The following is a 24,638-nucleotide window of genomic DNA, read 5'->3' as shown; positions in this document are numbered from 1 at the left end:
AACTGAAGGGGCACTGATGGTAGTAGCCGGTGGTAGGTTAGTGGGAGAATTCGTCGAGCACTCCCCGCAACATAGAGCACGTATCCAGAATGGTGTATTTCTGCATGGTTTGAACCAGACTGTGTGAGAGTCCCAGGACATCAAGGGAAACCGTGAGGGATTTAGGTACAATACCTGTAGCTGGCAATATTATTTAAACTACAACCACCCACTCGAGACACCAAATTTCTTTGATTTCCCACGACACTGGCTCATAGTTCACCTTCTTCTCCACGTATATCCATTCAATGTTCGTATTATGGGGAATAGCAACATCAATAATATATGCAGAGCGATCCGTCTTGTCAACTAACAGTACGTCAAGCTTGTTGTGTGGTATGTGGCGATCAGTTAGAACTTGCTGGTCCCAATACTGAAGGTCAAAATTATGTATGACGTCGTCACTGTGGGTTCCATGGGGACATCTTAGTTTTTTTTAGTGTTTGTATACCAGTATCAATTAGAATTAGACATGAAATTTGAGGAGAGTGCACAATAAGATGGACTTGTGTACGTTAGTACCAGCGGAATTTAGTTTATGTACATATGTGTATGCTTTTAAGCACGGCGTAAAGTAGCAATATGTGTAGTAGTAGAATACGGTAATGTTTGCTTAGGATGAGCACAATATTTATGTCCTTTTATGTATGTACATATTTATACCTTGGAGTTTGGCAATGGATGCAGGTATATTTTTGTGGAGCGATGTGTAGTGAGCAAATTTGAAATCCGAGTAGCATCGTAAGAAATACAAGAGTGCAAAACATTCCCTTATATACCGCCAAATAAAATATGCATATGTACATACATATTGAAGACATAAATATTGTACACAAAATTGATCTAACGCATATTCACGAATTTTCACTTTACTCTCTGCACGAAAGTATACATAGGTGCACATATATCCATCTTATTGAACACTACCCAAAGAATTTCATTAGCATGCCATCTCCAGTAATTGATACTGACATTCATATAACTAAAAAAACAACCTAAAAAAGAAAAGCCAAAGTGTCTTCATGGATCCCGCGTTTCAAATAAGTTCACTTTATGCATATGTTGATGACGCCATACACGTCCTAGAATGCAATCAATTTAAATAAAATGCAATAATTTGACTTCCAATATCTTTGTTAATAATCGTTGGATTATATTCCAGAATTATGTCCTACATTATAAGCTCCACTGTTGCTAAATTTTGTACTTCTAGGATGAACTTAAGGGGATATCGGAACGGAATATATTTTGAGGCCTAGATTTCGTATAGATGCATCACTGTGATTTTTTTGTAACATTTTTGGGTTGGACAGGTTCTGTTTCAAACAAAATAATGTAATACCGCAATGTTATAGAGTGAGAACATATTTATTATGAAAATGTGAAGTTATCCATGATATTCTTCCTGAATTGTCTCTGCGAAATGACAAAATTGCTACAATAGTATCCAATACATGTGCAAAGTCATGGCTTCACTCTCATAGGACTTCTGTGGTTTTTGATAAAAAAAACTTTGATAAGCGCTTTTCGTAGCCACATTTTAAATTCAGGTTTTCTTCCTGAAAGCAGATTTGCAATGTACTCCACAAGTAAATCACGATTGATAATGCTCCACATTATCAGGAGTGATCTATTTCATTGGTTTACATTGAAAATCACAATCGAAAATTTCATGTTTAAATCGATTAGTTTTAGAACACTAAAACTGGATTTAAAAAACATAAAAATTTTTTTTCGCTCGTGCAGTTTTTTAAATAGTAAATTTGTTTTTTGGGGTACCATTTTACTTAAAAATACCTGGAGGAAGAACACCTAGTCCAATTTCGACAAATAGCATTTTATTGGAAAGAAAACTATATTATCTCGAACCATATACTACCGGTTTAGATTTGATAAAACATGGCTGGCCTATAATGCACCAAAGTTCAAATTTCATACAAATTTCGGTTTTTTTGGATACCAGTTGCGTTTTGAAAATTTTTTTTCGACCCAAAAAAAAAATATTTTATTTTATTAAACGCAGCTTTTGCTTTGTTAATGGTGATTACTTTCGTTTGGCAAATCGTGACGTGTCTCGGAGGAAAATTCCCATGCTGCTGCAGTCGAGATGCAAAAACCAAGTCCGCCGTTTTATTCCAGAAGAAAGATCTGGCTTTTGTAGCGAATCGGAATGTGGCACTGATTTTGCCACTGACTGCACATCTAGATGCACTGTGGAACGTTGACGTAAGGTTGTGGATTACGTCGAACAGAAATAACAATCAATCTCATGTCTTACTGCATTATCTGCACGATCAGAAATATATTCTCTTCGCCTTTTGAAATATGGTACAAAATGCACCGACAAGTGCCGCAAACATTGTTTATGCCCTCCCAACACTGATTCATCACTTCTTTCAAAACATTTCTCCACAAACAAAAGTTGTCAGCTGATATTTTGAAGACATTTGGGTGGACATTTGTCCTATTAGTATAATACTTAGCACGCAATATATGCATAACTTATATGAGAATATCTACTTTCAATTGATATTGACATTCAAAGTCTTGAATTTGCAAAGCGAAAATTTTGACTTATTATAACTTTGTTAGTAATATTGCGATTTCCACCAAACTTGGTAGGATCATGCTATATATGAGGGCCTATATTGCTGGTGGTACTAAGATGATCTTATGGGGGCTTTTAGGCGGTCCAACAATTACACTAAATTGTACAAACTTTATTCCATTCGATTAACCAATACTCCGAAGATAATGAACTTTGCTGAACATTGACTCACTCTTTCGACTAACAAAAAATATTTTTTAGATTATACTAAATTTTAATTAGCAAAACACTGTGTACAGCTATGTTCAATTTTGATTATCAAATTCTCCTGCACGCGTCGACGTTCGGCAGGTAGTCAGTCAGCGCGCGATGACCTCATGTTAGGCCGTCAGCTCTGTCGGTGGCAGTTCAGTGCGTCAGCAGAGGCGCATAGACCACGGTAATGCCTCCGATGTGCCGCCACATCACTCCACCCCAGCTAAAAGCGTGCGGGTTCAGTCGATCAACCCGACCACCTGATCCCGCCAATGGGGTTACTGGAAGAATCTGACGTTTCGCGGGCACTATTGTTAAGCGTCCACTGGCTCATCGAAGGTCTTTAGTCCCGCCAAAGAGACCCACTTGAACCCGCCCCGAACGTCAAGCTTGAAGGAGTGCTTCCCTCGCTCCAGGACTCTAAAGGGGCCTCCATATGGTGATGGCAGTGGCCTCCGAGGAGCGTCCACCCAACTGTCTCGCGGTTGCTGGCGGTATGAACCTACAACGACGGTGTCTTTTCCAAACACATGTTGGATATCAGAAGTGAACTAACTGACGAAGTTCAGTTGCCGAGGGGACGCTTTGTCGAGTTTTTGTTACAGACAAATAGGCGTTGAGGATCATTTGGTGATGAGTGGCCTTGGACAAGAAACGATGATAGAAGTTTAACATGCCCAAGAACCGTCACAGATCCTTCACCGTTGTTGGCAGGGGAAATTCCTTATCGCTTCAACCTTGTTTGGGTCAGGTTGGATTCCGCCAGAGATAATCATATGGCCGAGAAATTTCACCTTCTTTTGTAGGAATCTGCATTTTTGAACGTTTAGAACAAGTCCGGCCTTCAGGAAATGTTGGGAAATGACTCGAGATAGTTCAAATGCTCAGTTTCGCTAGACAGAATGGATGAATCTCTGGAATGTCTGTGCAGGGTGCACAAGTTAAAAGATATCCTGGTGAACTCGAAAAGTCCGAAAGGTGTCCAGATAACCATTTTCGGTATGTCTTCGGGAGCAACAGGAATTTGACGGTACGCCTTGGCCAGATCCAAGGTTATACGGCAGTTTATCAGCGAATGCGTGAAATCATGAATGGAATAGGACACCTGTCGGGAATTGTCTAAGCATGCAGGCGCCTGTAATCTCCGCAAGACCCTCATTCGCCGTTTGTCTTAGAAATGAAGTGGAGATGACCACCAGCTATTGGGAAGTCTGCAAATATCGTTTCATTAAATCACCAAACTCTTTCCTTGCAACAGCTAGCTTCTGGGGTGATAGATGACGGACCTTTGAGAAGGTCGGGGAGCCGCTAGTGTTGATATGGTGCTGCACATCATGCTTAACCAGCTGGGAGAAACTACTTTCAGTAGTGATGTTGCGGTATTTTATGAGGAGTGCGCGAATGCGATAGTCCGCCAGAACGAAACCGTTCGCCGCAGACCGAGACTCACGACCACCTGACTGTAGCCTTAAGTGCCAATGGGAGGAGATTTCGCGGCAGCCAGTCGCAAGCTTTGCGGTATGAATGTGTTTGGACTGGGTACGGGGACAACCGACACCTCAGCGCCCGTGTCGACCAGAAAGCAACGCCTGCTCAGAGGGTCAAATATTGTAATGGGATGTGGTATTGCACTTTGGGTAGCCGTCGTCGAGGCACACCACGAGCCTAGTTTTTTGTTGCAATGAAAGTGCATCCGGTGGTACATTTAGTTGCCTGAGCTTCGAATTTACGGTGGTACAAGCAAACCGTCGAAATCGATGAGGATTCCGGCGTGCGACTACCCGAACGCCCTTTTCCGGAAGTAGACCTCGACCGTGTCTGCAACCAAGATCTACCCTCCAAACGTAGACCATCTACCGTCACAGTAAGCTTCGAGACTGTGTCGGCCAGTGTCGTCACCATTGTTTTAAGTTCCCGAGTTGCGTCTCAAGAAACCTTCGTGTCCGCGGGGCCCGTACATACTTCGTATGTCTTGTTACTCATGGCGACCCCCCAGCGACCCCGAGTCCACGCAGGCCAAGATAGCGCAGATGCTTTCCGGAAGCCGCTGCAACCAGAGGGACTTCAACAACTCTGAGTCGACCATATCCTGCATCATTTCTCGAAGTAACTGGCTGGGGGTACAGTCGCCCAGCGTCAGCTCATTCAGTAAGTGATTTAGCTTCGCCTTCTCACTCGCTGAAAGCCGATGTATGAGTTGCCTCTTCAACCGGATGATCTAGGAGCAATCCTTCAATACGTCCGAGACTAATCTAATGAGGGCGTGGTGTCCATTATGACGCCAGCCAGCACAAATTGCGCCGCGGGACGACGCCGCCGGATTGCGCCGCCAATTGGCGGGACGACGCCGCCGGATTGCGCCGCTAAAAGGGGACACCCTGACGGTGACCGCTGCCACCGGGGGAATTACGCCTTCCGTGGCATGTCAGCCGAGACGAGACATTGGAGCGCAACAACAAAAAGGAAACCAAGTCAACTCACGCCCGTCGACACAACAACCCTGGAGCCACGCGGAAAACGATTCGACGGAGATTGGAGCGATGATCTTCCATCCCAAAGAGCCTCAGCTCACATGGACTCTTGCAGCGCTTTAGTTTACTTAACAAAGGTTTGCCAAAAATATTATACTATTAAATCCTCAATAATACCATTAAATCTGTTTTAAAGAAAAAGTAAAGGTGAATTCAAATTCAACGGAAAAATAAAATAAAAAATAAATTAAATGAATAAAACTCCGCCGAAGCCGGTCCCAAACCCGGTTGTGAAAGGAGGAGAGATGGATAGCTTCAGTTTGAATGGCTGTACGCCACCGCAGCGTCTCAGGGGTACATAGGTGAGAAAAGTGCGGGAAGTTTGCAAACTTGCAGATTACTCACTAAGGAAGCTATCCCAACACTAGGCAGCTAGGGATAAAATGCACCACCAAAAATGAAAGGAAGAAGAAATTTGAGTTTCGGTACGGATAACCGACGGAAGTCGTCTGACTTGGTGACTGGGTCGGGCTCCCGTAATGGAGAACACGGCGTCGAAACCGCTGGTCGTGGGGCGGTTCCACGTCTAGGCGTCATGACGACCAGGAGCATTGCCCCGTCTGTTGCAGCTGTTTCGCCACAATCTGTGGCGACCACTTCAGCAGGTTCGCGTAGGCAGCGGATGAAGTGGACTGAAGAAATGAACCCCTTCATCATTGGCTCCTACTACGAAATAACGGCGGGGGCGGGTAGAACATCTTATCGCCCCTTGTCGCACCAGGGATTTGTCGAGCGTTTCCCGCAATTCGCGCACGTGACTGTGCAGCGAGGCGCATGCCGGTACCGCTTTATTACCCGCAGCGACACAATCCCGGAGGTCATCGGGGAAACTGGTGACCGAGAGTCAGTGGGGGCAGAGGCGGCGATATCAACAACACCACGACGCACTGCAGGCAACAATTTCAATACTCGCCGAAACACCTTTCTCCACCGTCCAGCTGAGGTTTCCGCTGAGTTTCGGGACGAATTCCAAAGAGCGTGTATAGAATTCTCGGATATGGATCCTTTGCATAGACCTGGTATTCGCCGGCTCTATGCATCTCCAGCAACTACGGGAATTCTATCTCAAACCAATGATGAGATTACATCTCGACTGTGTGCTGATATGTCGCTGCTGCAACTACAATCACTGGTGTATTGTGGTGCAGTTGCGGCCATCAGATTGCACGGTCAGAAGATTCGCTTTCGTGTTATTGGTTTGAGTGACCAAAGAGATACACCATGGAAAAATCGTCTGGAATGTCGGCGGAACTCACTAAGGCAGGACATTGCTAGATTGATTCAAATCAGCACTGGCAATGCCAGCAGACGGGTGAGAAATAAAGTGTAGATGGTTTACCGGAACTATGCCGTCCCCCGTGAGACACTCGTAGTTGAAATTCTGGACACACTAGTAGAAACTTTCTGTCTTATGAAGTCGGTTACGATGCTATGGCGAAAATCATTCCAGACGTGTCCAGAATGCGAGGGACCAGCGGAGGTTTTTCAGATCTCTCAACCAATCCCAACAGAGCGTCCAGACAGTACAGTTTTCGATGATGGAAGCGAAAGAGTATTGGGGTGGACTTTGGGGTTACCCGGCCAGCATGCTCAGCATGTTGAGTGGATCACCGCCGAAGGCACCCGCATGCCAATACACCTGACATGAATTTTGCGGATGTTACCGAAGAGGAAGTTCGACGAGCCATAAACAGCTCGAAGAACTGGGAGACCCAGGTCTGGATCGGGTGCAGAATTTCTGGTATAAGAAATTTACCAGCGTACACAGTCGGTTGGCATGCAGTATAAATGATATCATTAGTCGGCCGGAGGAATTTCCACCTTTACTCACTGCAGCGATTACCTACCTTACCCCTAAGAAGGACACGGTGCAGGACTCCGCAGACACAAGACCGATTACTTGCTTACCAACCCTCTACAAAGTCATGACGTCCATTATTAGTGGAAGGATCAATGCGCACTTCGAGACCAATAACATTCTGTCCGAGGAGCAGAAGGGCTGCCGAGTTGGTTCAAGGGGAGAACTCATTATAGACTCGGTAGTTGTAGGACAAAAAACTAGAGATCAAAGAAATTTCTTTGGTTGCTATATCGGTTATGCCAAGGCTTTTAATAGCGTCCCGCATACCTGGCCAAACGATATCTTACATCTGTATCGTATTGATCCGAAACTAATAGTTTTTGGCGACAGTCATGGAAGGGTGACATATCACTTTATCACTGCGTACATCTAACGGTGCTAATTCCTCAGAGTCCATCCATTAACGGAGGGGCATCTTCCAGGGGGATTCATTGAGTCCCCTTTGGTTTTGTATGGAACTGAACCCCCTTTCATGGCTACTGATTGAAGCTAGAGGGAATGGTTTTACAATAAAGTGTGGCATATGTGCTAAGTGCGAACTGACACACTTGATGTACCTAGATGACATCAAGCTGTATGCTGGTACTGACAACCATCTAAGAAGTCTGTTGCGAATAATAGACATGTTCAGCCGCGATATTCCGATGGAATTTGGATTAGACAAGTGTCGAATCCAAGCCATCCGCAAAGGTCATCACGAGCCGCATGCCGAACATTGGTGACCTCCACATCGAAGCTAAGACCGAGACAAACTACTACAAGTACCTAGGAATTCTGCAAAGAACCTATAGAGTTGAATTACACATTTTATGTAGTATGGTGGCGAAATTTTGAAATGTAAAATCAGTTTAATTTAAAATAATGAAATATAAATTATATATATAAATTTGGTACAATTCACAATGCAAAATCACTTTATAGTCGCCAGACACTTCCAACCTCCTTCGTGGTTGAGAGAGAAGAGAGCGGCTTATTTCCATGCGGTCTTTTCTGTCCCTACCAACGGCACTTTCTCACCGCTAATCCTCCACTCTCGTGGCGAGTGGGTGGTGGCGCTTTGATGCGTCGGAGATTGTCCCTCTGCAGATGCACCAACGCCGACTCTGTGAGACCCGATCTCTTGTCGAAGACCGGATCGCTTGGGAGTCTTGGGTTCTCCCCGTGTACTAGCTCCGCGGGGCTAGCAGCTAATTCCTCTCGGCGGGTTGTACGTAGGCCGAGTAGGACGAGAGGCAAGACTTGAGTCCAGGACGGATCGTCGCGTGCCATAATGGCGGCTTTCAGCGTCCGGTGCCAACGTTCTAGTATCCCATTGGATTGCGGGTAGTATGCAATAGTCCGCTGGCGTTTAAAACCCAGGAGTTTGCCTAACTCCGAGAAAAGGTTGGATTCAAATTGCATTCCCTGGTCAGTGATGACCACTGCAGGGACGCCAAAGCGAGGCAGAGGGCTTCGGCACAAGATTGCGCCGTAATGCCTTTCAGAGGTATTGCCTCAAGCCACCGCGTGAACCTGTCGATGATTGTGAGGCAATACTTGTAACCGTGCGAGTCTCGCAAAGGCCCTACTATGTCGAGGTGTATCGTGTGAGAACGCTTAGTAGTGCGGGGGAATGAGCCCACTTCTTTCCTTACATACCTGGAGACTTTACACTTCTGGTATGCGATGCACTCTCTGGCCCAGGAATTGATATCCTTATTCATGGAGGGCCAGAAGTATTTTCCGGTGACTAACCGATTTGTTGTACTGATGCCGGGATGCGCCAAGCCGTGAACTGCGTGGAACACTTCCTTGCGAAAGGTGGCCGGAATGTATGGCCGAGGTCCCTTTTCCGAGTCTTCGCAGCAGAGAGAGAGGTTTGAGCCGAAAATGGGCAACTCCCGAAATTTGTATTTGGGGTTGGATTTGAGGCTCTGAAGTGCTGCGTCATTCTCCTGCGCCTTGGCAATAGCCGAGAAATCGAGTGAGGCGGGGATGTTAACCTCGGAGACACAAGACAAAGCGTCAGCAACTATGTTGTCCTTGCCGGACACGTGCTGGATGTCTGACGTAAACTGGCTTATAAAGCTCAGGTTTGCATCTTGCAAAGGAAATGCCAAGAGTGTAGCATCAGCCAGTTGCTGTCGGGATTTATCGAAAGCGCGGACAGCCTCTTCAGACCCCACAATCTCTCGTGTGTCTTTTGTTTTGGGGCCAGACAGGTACGCGTTCAAAACGGACTGGTGATGAACGGCCATGGGCAGGAAACGGCGGTAGAAGTTTAGCATGCCCAAGAACCTCTTCAACTCCGTCACTGTTTTCGGACGCGGGAAGCTTGCAATTGCTTGCACCTTGTCTGGGTCGGGCTGTATTCCTTCAGGGGAAATGGAGTGGCCGAGGAATCTCACCTGATTTTGAAGGAATTTGCCTATACCGGCCTCAAGGAGACGTTGAAAAATGCACTCGAGATGGGCTAAGTGCTCATACTCAGTGGAAGAAGCGACCAAAACATCATCCAAATACACGAAACAGAAATCGAGGTTTCGCAGGACTGAGTGAATGAATCTTTGAAAGGTTTGCGCCGCATTGCACAATCCGAAAGTCATTCGGGTGAACTCGAAGAGTCCAAAGGGTGTACATATTGCCGTCTTTGGAATGTCTTCAGGAGCTACAGGGATTTGGTGATAAACCTTGGCCAAGTCTAAGGTCGAGAGATGCGGCAATTCGCGAGGTGATGCGCAAAGTCGTGGATGAGTGGAATTGGATATCGGTCAGGAACAGTCTGTGCATTTAGCCTTCTGTAATCCTCACAGGGGCGCCATTCGCCATTTGGCTCAGGGACCATATGCAATGGGGAAGACCAACAGCTGTTTGAGGGCCTGCAGATACCCTGTTGAACAAGTTGTTCAAATTCTTTCCGCGCAATAGCCAGTTTCTGGGGTGGTAGAGGACGCACCTTCGAGAAGATCGGGGAACCAGTAGTGTTAATGTGGTGCTGCACATTATGCTTCACTGGTCTTGAGAGACTACACTCGGTAGTAATCTGGCTGAACTTTTGGAGGAGTGTCCGAACACGAGAGTCGGTGATGTCTGCCAAAAGAACGGAAAGGTTATTGTCAGCGTGAGATACCATTTGGCCCGACGAATTAAGTTTGGTCGTGGGATCTATAAGGGACTTATTTTGCAAGTCCACCAGCAACCCATAATGACACAAGAAGTCTGCGCCTAATATGGAGAAGCCGACATCCGCCACGATGAAACGCCACGAAAACGTCCTATGTAAGCCAAGACTCACGTCCACATGCATGTACCCGTAAGTGTTTATGCGAGAGGAATTTGCTGCCGCCAGTTTGAGCGGCTGTGGATAAAGTCGATGATGCCGGGGTACGGGAAGAACCGAAACCTCCGCACCAGTGTCGACGAGGTAGTTGCGCCTGCTGAGGGGGTCGAAAATAGTTAGGCGACGTGACACTGCGCTCTGGGTGGCCGTCGCCAAGACCCCCCGCGGACCTAGTTTTTTGCGGTAGGCGCGAATTTACAAGGTAGCGTACATCTTATCGCTTTATCTCCGAAGTTACGATGGTACCAGCAAATACCTTTGTCCGCAGGCTGTCCTGACGACCTGCTACCCGAACGCCCTTTTCGTGTGGCAGACCGTGAGCGAGCTCGCGATCTGACACTTGAACGATGAGCTCGAGTTGGTGATCTGAAGGATGCTCTGCTGCCCGAATTCCTGCGACGTATAAAGCTGGTGCTGAAATCGCATCTCTCGGGGAAGAATAAAATAAGCGCGTTAAATTTAAGGCAGACTGTGGGCTGACTCCACTTAACTTGAAGGATCGATTTTTCAATCCTCTGAGTGGGGGTTCATGTGTGCCATTCAGTGCGGCGTGGTCGTTACCCTAGCTTATATAAAGTTCATCATGAAAGAACGAGTGGAAAACGACCAGTGCAGAATGTGTGGTTCGGCGTTAGAGACGTTGGACCATTTCATTGTTATGTATTGTATTGTATTGTTATGGCACCGGTGCAATACATCACCAGGCATAATGCTGTATGTAAGGCTATCCATCAAAACCTTGCATACAGGCATGGGCTGATCACGGCAACATGTCCGGTTTATCGATATGAGGCGCAAGCAGTATTTGATAGTTTTGCTTACATCTTGTATTGGAACCGGCAAGTTCTGACTGATGGCATACTCTACATAACAAACGTAGTGTTAGTTGACAAGACGGGTCGCTCCGCGTATATTATTGATGTTGCTATTCCCCATAATAGGAACATTGAATGGAAATACCTGGAGAAGAAGTTGAACTATGAGCCAGTGTCGCGGGAAATCAAAGAAATTTGGTCTCTCCAGCGGGTGGTTGTAGTTCTCATAGTATTGTCAGCTACAGGTATTGTACCTAAATCCCTCACGGCTTCCCTTGATGTCCTGGGACTCTCACACAGTCTGGTTCAAACCATGCAGAAGTACACCATTCTGCATACGTGCTCTATGTTGCGGGGAGTGCTCGACGGATTCTCCCATTGACCTACCATCAGCGCCCCTTTAGTTTTTAAGTAGGTAGGATCGCCGAGCCTAAGGGCTTGGCACTTGGCTTGGTGTTAGCATTGGGTAAAATCTGGCATCTACCGAGATTGTGATAACTCGGAAATAAATAAAATTAATACAAATGCCTGGGTTAGGATCTGTCGTCTATGTCGTATCACTTCGATGGTATTTCGTCCGAGTCAAACAAATGACAAATCAAAAATTCTGTTCTAATTACTGCTAATTTCTATTGAATGAATTTTACTTTTATTTTTATAAGTTCGAATATTTTTAAACGAGGAATTGTCGTTTAACAGCATGTCTGTGATTTGTAAACACTAAAGAATTCTATCGTTGCATTTAGAGGACGAACTGAAGTCACTTGTTGTTGCACGGGGATTTTGGAATAGTTACTGTACTTATTTATTTCGGTGGCCATTTACTCTTAGCTGACATTGTGCATTTCCATGAACTGGGAATGTTAAAAATAAAAGAAATTGAAAATAATAAAGCGAAAAGCACAGTAGATCTACTATAGGCAGTACCCTTACTAAAATGACCCCACTAGCAAATGTGCTTGCAGAAGCTTATCTGTTCACATCAGAGACGCTAAACAAGGAAAAGGCATAATCTTCCTCAAATCGTATTGGTAAGAGAGAGATCGGTGAGCTTTTGCTATTCTGGTACTACGGCGTGCTCACCCATATAGCAAAAAGTTGTTTCACGTATTCACTTATACATAAGCAAAAACTTGCCAATCTGACCAATACATTGGCAAGTCCGGGCGGTATGTCAAACACAGCTGATCGGATTTTCGGTACATCTCGCTCATGCTCAAGGGCAAAACAATTTGAAATCGTGTGTACTCGCACTGATTTCCCCCCTTGAGGGGCAAGGGGGAGTGAGGTAGCTGTCTAGTATCTAACTGTGCACTATACGTCAAAGCTGAAGTATCTTCGACAAAGTAACAAACTGTCAGGACCACACTTGTGAATGTACTGTGAATCATTGCTTCTCAACTAAGAGGCATGAAAATAAAATTCTATAAGTGCTCACACAGCTTTTTGAAATTGTGCAACAAGCAAGATAACGAAATTTCAAAATTAACATAAAATACAAAAATAATTGCTTGTGTTAAATCTAGGGTAGAGCTCCCATTTTTCATGGCATTTTGGTCCGACTGGGCTCAACATTTTCCTAGTTTTGTATACTATAATAAGAATAATCGTTGGCGCCACAGGACAGGACACTTCATTCAAAACCGTAATGGTACAATACACTGTATGTGGCAATGGGGTCAGCATTGCGCTCGCCTGGTACTCATTCACAACTGAGTCGACTGGTATCCGGCAATTTTTTATACAAAAGACTAGCTGAGCCGACAGACTTCGTACTGCCTCAATCAATTAATAAAAGACCTAAACTTTTGTATAAAATAATTTTAAAACAAACAAAACGAATCCGTATTTAATAAAAAAAGCACATTGTAAAGCATTCCGTCTGTGGATTCGATCAATTTAATTATGTCGTGATTGCTGTTGTTGTGTTTGATGTGCACGAACTCGTTGCATTCTAAGCCTATCTACTTCATTATCACTCACTAAATAACGCAATTCTGACATAGCAATACGACTATTTTCTTGATCTGTCTCTCTCTAGTCATCAGCGCGGTTAGCACCTGAGGTAGTTCTTCGCACATTTGATTGACTGCGACGGCTTAAGTCAGGTCGTCTTCTCCTCGGCATCGTAAATTGTAAATAAATTAACAGTAAAGTGTTACAATCACAAAATATCAAAAAAAAAGAGCACATTACCTGGAATGTCACTATCACAAAGGATCGCCAAAGTAAAGAAAGTTCTCGCGCACTAATAGATATCGTAACGCAATATCGTAATACTTCTTTCCGTGTTGTAAAGTGCAACAGGATGGATTGACATATTAGTTGGTTGTCATATCTAATGTCAAATATTATCGTTGCGTTCAGAAATTTAATTTGTAACAAAAGTTAATATCTATAATAGTCTAGGTCTAGGTAGTCTAGATTGGTCTTGAAATATTTATGGAAATTCAGAGAAGGTTTAAACGGTGAGAAACAAAAATACTAAAAACAGAAATTCTATTTTCCAATACAACATGTTCTGAGCTGTGAAACATTTGATGTCTTTTGTCTTTTTAGAAATAAAATATTGTCACTTGGGTATCAAATATTTCTAGTTGCGTTAAAAAATTTGTCCGTTTCATAGCTGTAAGTTCAATATTAAAAGGATGTAAAAACAAGTCGGAATACCGGAAGCTCGTGCTTTGGGTATAAAGGTTTTGTGTTCATCTTAAGTAAGAAATTTTAACGCACATGTTTCTATCCGTATATAGCTACAAACCCAACATATTCCTTCATATTTTTCGAAGCTACGAGACATACGTACATATTACAGCCATAGATATTACGCTCACCCTAAACAAACAAAATGCCTATTTCCGAATACCGTACACATATATGCACGTATATAAATTGATCGTACCCATATTTCCGATTTACTTCTTATATCTATCTGAATAGGCAATACCCGCAAAGTTCATTAGTAGGCATATACTATATACCTACATACCCAATTGATATTCATATACAAATGACTAAAAAACTAAAACAAAATAATTCTTTGGGACCCCATTCATAAGAACTCATTTGGTTGTGGTATTGACGAATTGATGATGACGTCATGCAGGTTGAAGAGTGCACGAAATTCACAAAAAATGGCAAAGTTTTACCCCCTATAACTTTGTTAATAATAGTTGTATTTTCTCCAAACTTGACCAAACTGTGTCTGTGTCACCACACGTATGCCAAATTTTGTACTTCTGGGATGAACATAAGGGGGGTGCCGGATAAATTTCTAAAATGTGGAAATATACTATTATTAACTTTATTTGTGCAGATATCGGAACCAGATATATTTTGAGGCCTAGATTTCGTAGGGATGCATCACTGTGATTTTTTTCAGATTTTTCGGTTGGATAGGTTCTGAGAGCGAGACCTGTTACACTTTTTGTGGGTCATATTTTGAGCCCTCACTCCCCTATGTTTCACCCAGCATCAAATATTAAACCAGTTTCGAAAAGTACTAATTGAGACCTTTCATTTGATACTCCACATGGCTACATTCTATGAAAAAAAATTTGCACCCTCCATTCACATGTATGGGGAGCTTCCCCTTAAACTTAACACAAGATGGCGCCACTTACTGCATGTAAAGGGAACACCAGATTACATACTCTCACCAACTTTCGTGACAATCGGTCTAGCCGTTTCCGAATAAATCGGGTGTGACAGACAGACAGACAGACACCGTCTCGATTCTAATAAGGTTTTGTTTCACACAAAACCTTAAAAAATTAAACACGCCGAGCTGCCGGCGTTTTCGCTATAAAAAGGTTCGCATGTTTCTTGTGTGAAAATATTTTAGTGCAGAACTGTTCAATTTGCACGTAGCTCGTAATAAATGTATATGGGATATTAATATTCAGTATTCTATGCTGCAGTATATTTACACAAAAGAGACAAATTTGAACTGCTATAACTTCCTATTATTATTCTGTTAAGAAAAAGTCGCACCGTGTCCGTAAAGAACTATTGTGCGCTTTTACTGATTATACCTTTTATGATTACACCTATTGATCATAGTATCTCAACCAGGCCTATAACCGCCAGGAACTTTAGTATGTTCGCTACTTCCAGATCTTTCAGCTTTATATATAACTTATTACTTCCTAAATAATAATTCTAATAATAATTTCTCAAAAATATAGTAATATGGTATTAATAACTTTATTTGAGCAGATGTATATATATACATGGGGGTATTTTGAGGTGTAGATGTCGCTTCGCTCCGTGTTTCAGATTTCCTGCTTTCCATTTTCTAAGAATGACCCCTTATAACAAATTATCACTCCATAACTCCCGCAGTCCACCCTTTACAACTAACTTCAAAATGAATACTAGCTTCGGAAAATACTAATCGAGACCTTTCATTTTATACCTTACAAGCCTACCATATTTTTTGTGAAAAAAAATCACACGTTATTTGTGTAACAGACAGACAGATAATGAATCGATTTTGGTAAGGCTTTATTTTGAATGAAACCAATGCAGCAAATACCTAATTCCATCTACAAGGTCCCGAGATTAAAAAGAATATACAATGTTTATATTTGAAATTATTTTGATTCACCCAGCTGTTACCAAAAGCTGACGAAATAATGGAATGATTCCCTTGCGTCATCAGTCAATAAAAAATAAATTTAAATATTCAAACCTTGTTTGGTTGCCTTTTATTTGGATAGACCGGTGAACAGATCCGAGTGACCCTTTCAAGGTCTCTCCGGTTGAAGTGTTTAGTTGTCTGGAAGAAGTTTGAAGAAAGATCTTTAAAAACAAAAAGATGTCGATTTGTATTAAGTAAAAATAAATGCAAAAATAAACTAACTCAGTTCTCACTTCGAAAATAAACTAAATTTATAAGAAAAACTGTATGCAGGGCGGCCCGTTTATGATGGTAAAAATTTTAATGGTGGATAGTTCCACTTGTTTGAAGAAAATTAGTGTAGGGAGGTTCTCATGGTATCAAATCTAAAATTAAATGATTGAGGGAGTGGAAAATTGTGATTTTGTAAGGAAGGACAAGCTTTTGAACACGATTCATGAAAAACGCTATATCTGTGAAACTGACGGCTATACCATCGGATTTGGGTAGTAAATTGGAACAGTTGCTGATCAACCTTAAAATCCAGTGATCTCCTACTGATGGGCGGACAGGGCAAATTGGAGGGAATGACTTCCAATGTTGACACCATGGCGACATCACTTATGGCCAAGTCTGAAAACACATATGCACTGAACAGCTCTGAATATCATGCAGAGTTAAAACTCACAGGTGGAGTAGTATCTGAATCGAGGGTGGTTTTTCAGAAGATGATTAGAAAATAAAAAGCGCGCTAATGAGGACCCTGACGCATTTGATTCAGGACAGAGAGGAAGGTTAGCATCGAACATTCTAAGGAACACCACAAACTAAAAATCAATCTACTTCTAAAATACAACAACGAGATGGCAGAGAATGAATGAGATAGTATAGGAATATGCCACTGAAAAAACCTCATCTGACTACCAGTCTCAACTCTGAATAGAAATGCTGGACGCAATAATTTCGCTACATGAGCGAATAACAATCCATACAGCCGGAGACGATGAATCACTGCCTCGATCAAGTGACACCCAACTTTAAGTGTCCAAAATTGTTCTGTTACTTGAAGTGGGCTCAATTTCGCAATTTGCACCTTCAACTGATCCATAATCGTGCAATCGGCAAAGCGCAAAACAAATATTGCCTGATAAGCAATATATCAGGTGAAGCACGACCTTTAGTCCCATCACCTTCTCAACAAACTGCATAATACGCTATTATATAGTAAACAGTACTTCAACAAAGAAATCATCGCTTACCAATCGAAGCATACGGTCAACCTCGACACCAACTCAGCCACAAGCACCTGCATTGGCAACACCGGTGAAATCAACAACTCTAGCAGCCAATGCTAGCAAAAGAAGGACAATATTTTATTTAGCACAATACTCGTCAAGGTGTTGACGGTAGATGGACATGAACTTGAATCTCGGGCTATCCTTGATTCGAATTGAAATTCATCATCGAACACCCCAAACAACTCGGAAATTCGGAAAATTAAGAGAAAATGATGGACGATTTATGGTGGAATTACTATTGCTATTAAAACTGGGAACGTAAATTGTCCCGGGACGGATCGCTGAAAAAACGGTACACTGATTTCATGAGAGAATACTGCGAGCTGGGACATATGGCAGAGGTCGATATTCAGCAGATTCCTAGGCTCTATTACTGCGTCTTGAAAACAGACAGCACCACAACCAAATTTCGAGTGGTCTTTGACGTATTTGTTAACACTTCCATGAATATCTCGTTAAACGAAACACGGGACTGTTCCTTCAAGACGAGGCCTTTACCGTTCTTTTGCCTTTTCGGCTCCCTAAATTTGTGTTCACAGCGGACATTGAGAAAATGTACCGTCAAATAAAGGCAAAGGAATATTAAGTGTTATCAGCTTACTACCGCGTACAGCATTACAACGGTTCCTTATTGCATTAGACAGATAGCGACGCAAGGTGAAACGTCAGAACCATTTGGATTCCTAGCAATAAAAAACAATATTTACGACGATGACGTAATGCCATGAACCAATAGTTTAATAGAAACTCTGGTGGTACGAAAGCAACTAACAAAATTGCTTTGTTAATGAGGGTTGAAATTGAGAAAGTGTTGTGCAAACCATAATCAGCTGCTTCAGGGTAAACAGCAAACATCGCTATCATATGAAGACTTTAGGCGCGACGTAATTTCAAGATGACCATTTTTGCATGAAAACTTTCCAGCCAAGCGACAGTAAAGTAACAAAGAGAACAGTGCCCTCTGATATAGCGCACCTCTTGGACCCATTACGAATAATGAGTCTACTAGTGGTGACCGAAGCAAAAATATTCCTTCAGGTACTCTCAAACCTAAAAATAAATTAAGGCGCAGCGGTGCCAGCGAAGATGCATTCCTTTTGGATTATGTTCAGTGAGGAGCTGCAATGTTTGGAAGACAACAAATTTTCGAGAAATGTATTCTTTGGGAACACTACGCCATTAACGGTTACATCGGTAGTACGATTGAGACTTCAAGTTGGGGCACTGACTACCAAATTCGCCACTCGAATCAAGCGAGAACTGCGGTTGAATGATGCACTATGTACCTTTTGGTCAGATTAGGAGGTAATTCTTGCCTAACTGAGAAACATATCATCGTCCTATGTCAATTTCGTTGCGAACCTCGTTCAGGAAACCGGAAGCTGGGTACTTCAGGTAAGAAAGGTTGTGTTTTTTGTCCCATTAGTAACTAGCACGTAATATATACATATATTATGTGAGAATATCCACTTTCGCGTGATACTGACATTCAAATTCTGGAATTTGCATAGACGCGAAAGCTTTGACCTATTAAAACTTTGTTAGTAATAGTGCACTAAACTCGGTAGGATCATGTTCTATGTTATAGCCTACATTGCTGCAAAATTATTAAAAACTGTAGTGATATACTATTATTGACTTTATTTGAACATATACCGATATGGGGGTATTTCGGACTCTAGGCACTATATAGTGACAGCCTCTTGATTTTTTCAGATTGTTCGGTTAGGTAGCTTTTGAGAAGTGACCGCGAAAATCAAAATACTCAACTATCACTCCAATATACCCATTCTGCTGAAAAGCAGATTTTCCTCTTTGTCTCGGCAGGACGAAGATCGAGGTATATAAGGCTTCATCCTGCTTCCGCACCTGGTGCGGTTGCTCCCTGTATTTTTCGAGTCCACAGACCTGTTGGTTATTCCAGGCTTCCTTTTTCCGTCTGTGAAGTCGCTGCTCCGTTCAACGAAGTTCTTGGTAGGTGTCTGTGCGTGCCCGCGTTCTTCGACAATGCAACACTACTCGCTATGCAGCATTCTTCCAGCCGTTCCGACTTTTCTTGCAGGTATGTTTGCGGCCGTATCGATAATCACTATAACCGTTTACCAGAAAAATGCATGTAACAGACAAACAGACAGAGACAAACAGAGTTAACTGATTTTAATAAGGTTTTGTTTTACACCAAACCTTAAAAACAACATCATTTGGTTTTATGGGTCGAAGTTTCTACATGTTAGAGAAACGAATTTAGAAAGTAAGCAGGCAAACGTGGTGTACTCAGATTCAAATGGACCACCGGAATTTATTTCAACTCTTACGAAGAAGCCTCGCTTATGTTCTTCGATTCGTGAACAGAACTCGAACTAGTCTCTTTATTGGTTCAAACACCCAGCGTTCCTAACTGGGATTGGAATCAGCTACGTTCCTATTTATAAAGGAGACTCAACGTCCAAACTTTTCGCGAGAGCTAGACTCGCTTAAAAAAACTGCTACAGTGAATAAGCAAAATAATTTAAGTGCACTTGCTCCTTATTCAATAAGGTGCCATTGGGGTTGGACGACGCTTACAAGGGGCGAACATCGACAACGACACTAATTTTTCCAGATTTTTCGGCTGGATAGGTTCTCAGAATGAAACCTGTTATATATTTCGAACCATACATTTTAAGCCTTCATTCCCCTATGTTTCAATCAATATCGGAAATAAGACCAATTTCGTACTAATCAAGCCCTTTCATTTGATACCCCCCATGGCAAGGGGCGCAATCTATATTGTTGGATATAATAACAGGGACTCAATAAGGCAGGGTTAATCCGCAAGTATTAACTCTAAAGTAGTTGCAGAACTAACTGTGATTAAAGAACACTTCCCACCAACATTGCGAGTCCCCGGAAATCAAGGGCACCTAGTGAAATGTTATGGAATAATGTCCATAGACGGGCGAATACTAAGAGAACAGATGATTTTTCGAAAAAAATTTCCCCTTCTATCTCAAGAACAGTTTGAAACACTGCGGATCGTTCCAGTACCTATATTGATTAATGAAAACCCAAACCCACCAAGATCAGTATTATCCGATGTCTGAATTGGAAATCTCAAAATATCTTCTTGGTGATAAATCCGAGTTTATCTGCAAGCAGCGACACCTCCTGTATGGAAAAGGAATTTCAAGGATCAACAAATGTGAAATGGCAATGTTAACTGAAATAGCTGCACTTTCATCAAATTTAGGGAAACGGTAAGATAGACTGAACTCTTAAATCCTAATCACTGGATTTACGTTGTAAAGCAAGTCATTACCATAAACATCGTCCGTGGAGCTACGATTTCTGCTCAAGGGCTAGGTGAATCGGGCATTATCAATATAATTAGTGGATGAAGCATTAAAGACGAAATCACTGTTACTTTACAGGTTACTTTACCCTACAATGATAGGAGCATCCATTATTTCTCCTCGAAATCTCTACGACCTCCTCCCAATTGACCATCAGGATAATCTCGAGAACGACGTTAAAGGATTTCAATCTAATATCGATAAGTTGCGAGCAGTCCTTCGGCCGGCCACACTCCCGACAGATACGTCACCTCACGTCCATCATTTCACCATCGAATATATGGGTTTGCAATAGTCGTGGTTTGTTTAGTATTCCTTGGGGAAATTCTACAGAGAGCGATCCCCTAGCATTCCCCATGCCAAATGAATCGAACAGTGCGTTCAAAGGCGGTTAACACTAAACTAAAGTTCTTCTGGGTAACTTTAAAATGGCTTCTTTCGCAATTTATTTTCTTATACAATTTTGCTAAATGGAATAAATTTTTATATAGTACAACAGTTAAAATTTAAGTACAGCACAGCAGAATCAGTGTAAATATTTGTTAGAATAAGCAATTAGCATGTCAGACTACTCACTTCAGTGTGATTGATATTTAGTTGCAATAAACTCACACGGTAAAGTCAACTTTGAGCTACTGTAACTTTGTTAGTAATAGCATGATTTTGATGAAACTTGTGGATAGCATGCTCCCTATTATATCCTACAACTACAAACTTTTATAACTCTGGGATAAACTTGAAGGGGGTTTTACTCAATTTCCCCAAGATTATGGTAATATATTATTATTAGCGTAATTTGAGCAGATATCGATATAGAGAGTACTTTGAGGCCTTAACACCATATAGAGGCAACTTCATTTTTTTTTCAGATTTCTCGGTTGGTTAGTTTCTGAGAATAGATCTGTTAAAGAAATCATCACTTTCCACCCCTCCCACTCCCCGCCTTTCTAACAAATCTCAAAACTAAGACCGGCTCGGAAAGTACTAATCGAGGCCTCTCATTTGATACCCAAAATGACTACATCCGGTGAAAAAAATTCTACACGCCCTTTTGCATGTGGGTACACCCCCCCCCCCCCCCCCCCCCAAATCTCAACGAAAAAGATATCACTCATGTTTGGGCGTTAATCTTCTCACCAAATTTCGTGCCAATCAGTATAACCGTTTCTGAGAAAATTGCGTGTGATAGACAGATTGACAGACAGACAGACATTGAACCGATTTTAATAAGGTATATGAGGAATATTTTAAAGCAAAATAAATGAGTTGTTCTCCAGTGAACAAGTCTTTATCTTCTTTCCTTTGATAAGACTGTCAGAGGCACTGGACGTTAAGGACAGCTCAGAATCTATATTCTAGTACTGTACTAACAATATAGTGATACCCATATCCTTGTACTCAACTAGGTTATACTCGAAGTTGGCACTTCGACAATAATTGTGTCCTGGCATTGAACTAAATTACAGTGTGCATCTCGGAAATAGATCTCAGGCGGTATAGAGAAGCCTTTACTGCAATATATAGTGGCTTGCAACTTATTCTGTGTGGCTACTATATTAGACAAACCAAGCTTAAAATTGGTATATTTTATTCTGAACTCAACAAATAAATGATGCAATTTCAATTCAATTCAATCTCCAATATAAAACATCAAACAAATTTACACAAACATCAATACACAACGATTTCTTGCAAAAAAAAAAAACCATACAAATACTGCCTCACCTCTGCCCTGGGAGCAGCGTGACCGAAAGTGCCAACAGGTGGAAAGACGCTCCCTTTTATCATCGCAAAAACACGACAAGGTTGCGAGTTATATTGGACTTAAAACGCCAGTCGTTGTAGTCTAAGCTAGACTAAGGCTACAGCTAGGTTGTTGTTTAGGATCTGCGGGATCCTAAGCCCCCATCCACATGATGGTGGACCGGACTAAATGAGGAGCAACTTACTCCCACGTTTTTTGGTCCATGGATCCCTAGTTTGGAGCGTAGCACCCCAAGCATTCCACCTGTTGGCACTTTCGGTCACGCTGCTCCCAGGGCAGAGGTGAGGCAGCGTCTGATGAGTTGCCTCTGCCCTGGACGAAACCGTCAGTCATTTTTGATTTTTTCAATTTTTAATGCTTGGGGTGCTACGCTCCAAACTAGGGATCCATGGACTAAAAAACGTGGGAGTAAGTTGCTCCTCATTTAGTCCGGTCCACCATCATGTGGATGGGGACTTAGGATTCCGCAGATCCTAAACAACATAGAAATACGTAATCATTATGTCACATTTTATTTTGCGTATTTCCATTCTTATGTTTCTTGGACATCTTGGATTCTAATAACTAACAGTAGGTGAAAATATAAACTGAGATGATTGAAGAAAATGCACTTCAATAAAGATACGCGAGTTACGGTTTGGGAAATTCAAAATCAAATTGCTTAAATCATTAATTTAAGGGGGAAACCACATAGAAGGCCTTTTTCACATACATACTTGTTTGAGTTTTTTTTGTGGGAAGAATAGTACAGAATTGAATTTGGACATTAAATTAGTCATATTCCGAACAAGTTTTGACATTTTTAAGGTTTTATGTGGAACAAAACCTTATTAAAATCGGTTCAATGTCCGATCCGGTAGCCGATTTATTCGGAAACAGCTGAACGGATTATCATGAAATTTTGTCAGAACATGTGGTCTGTGGCGCCATTTTGTGTTGAGGGCCTGACATACATGCGAAAGATTGTATTTTTTTACAGAATATAGTCATGTGGGATCTTAGATGACACGTAGGCACGTGAGGGTTCAAAATGTGTGCCCCAAAAAATGAAACAGGTCTCATTCTCAGAACCTATCTAACCGAAAAATCTGAAAAAAATCACATTGATGCATCTATGCAAAATCAATATCTGCACAAATAAAGCTAATAATAGTATATAACAAATTTACCCGAAAACCCTCCTTAAATTTATTCTAAAAGTACAAAGTTTGGCAACAGTGTAGCGTAATATAAGACATAATTCTGGAAAGTTCTGGAAAGAAGTCAAATTATTGCATTTCATGTAAATTTATGGCATTCTAGTGTATGACGTCATCATCATATGTATAAAGTGAACTGAAAGTCGGGGTCCATGGAGACACTTTGGCTTTTCTTTTATAGGTTTGTTTTTTAGTTATTTGAATATCAGTCTCAATCACTGGATACAGGCATGTGTGTGTAGGCGTATATGCTAATGAAATTTGCAGATAATGTCCAATAAGTTGGATGTGTGTATCCATGTATAATTTCGTGTACAAAGTAAAGTGGAAATGCATGAATATGCGTTAGATGAATTTTGTGCACAATATCTATGTATTTAGTATGTATGTACATATGCATATTTTGTTTGGCAATATGTGATGGAATATTTTGCACTTTTACCTGTGTATGAATGGAAAAGCGTTCATAGAGAGTTGCTCACATAAGATGAACACAAAACGTTTATACTTAGAGCGCCGAGCTTCCGCTATTCCGACTTGTTTAAACCAGCAACTGACTACATGGTACACTGACGGATCCCTCAAGGATTGCCTTGATTGATTGCCATTGGGCAGCGGATGCCGGTGTCATTGGTCCAAGGAAAATGTACTTGGAACCAATACGTAAGCACACTAGCGTATTCCAGGCGGATATATACATCATAGACAGATGTGCCTCCTTTAATCTCTAAAGGAACTACAGGGGGCAGAACATTGCTATTCTCACCGACAGCCAAGCAGCGATCAGGGCACTCCAAGGAGGTGAACTCTAAACTGGTATGGGAATGCCTTGAAAGACTGAATACGCTCGGCTCGTTCTAAGCTATGTTGGGTTGGAAGGCAATGAGGCAGCGGACGAACTAGCCAAGAAGGGAGCAGGGACGCCTTTACACATGCCAGAAACCTTTTGAGGAATTGGAAACAAATTCATGACTATAACATTAAAAAATCAAGAGGAACGGTTGAGGGAACTATACTGGGCGGGCCCACCAGGGTGCTTATTGGGGGATATGAAC

The 24,638-nt window shown here is 42.1% G+C and overlaps 1 protein-coding gene across 4 annotated transcripts in view; it reads right to left on the bottom strand.

The window, feature by feature from the left end:
- LOC119650746 (protein roadkill) overlaps positions 1-24,638 on the bottom strand; it is a 189,967-nt gene that overhangs the window by 104,098 nt on the left and 61,231 nt on the right. For 2 of the 4 annotated variants that reach the window (XM_038053823.1, XM_038053824.1), the window contains one exon: positions 16,062-16,148. The exons of the other annotated variants lie outside the window; for them this stretch is intronic. In XM_038053823.1, the coding sequence (XP_037909751.1) occupies positions 16,062-16,148 (87 nt within the window). The remainder of the gene's footprint in view (positions 1-16,061; positions 16,149-24,638) is intronic. 4 annotated transcript variants of the gene reach the window in all.

This window comes from Hermetia illucens, chromosome 3 (genome assembly GCF_905115235.1).
Source record: "Hermetia illucens chromosome 3, iHerIll2.2.curated.20191125, whole genome shotgun sequence".
NCBI classification, from domain to species: domain Eukaryota; kingdom Metazoa; phylum Arthropoda; class Insecta; order Diptera; family Stratiomyidae; genus Hermetia; species Hermetia illucens.
This window is presented reverse-complemented; position numbering and strand designations above follow the sequence as displayed.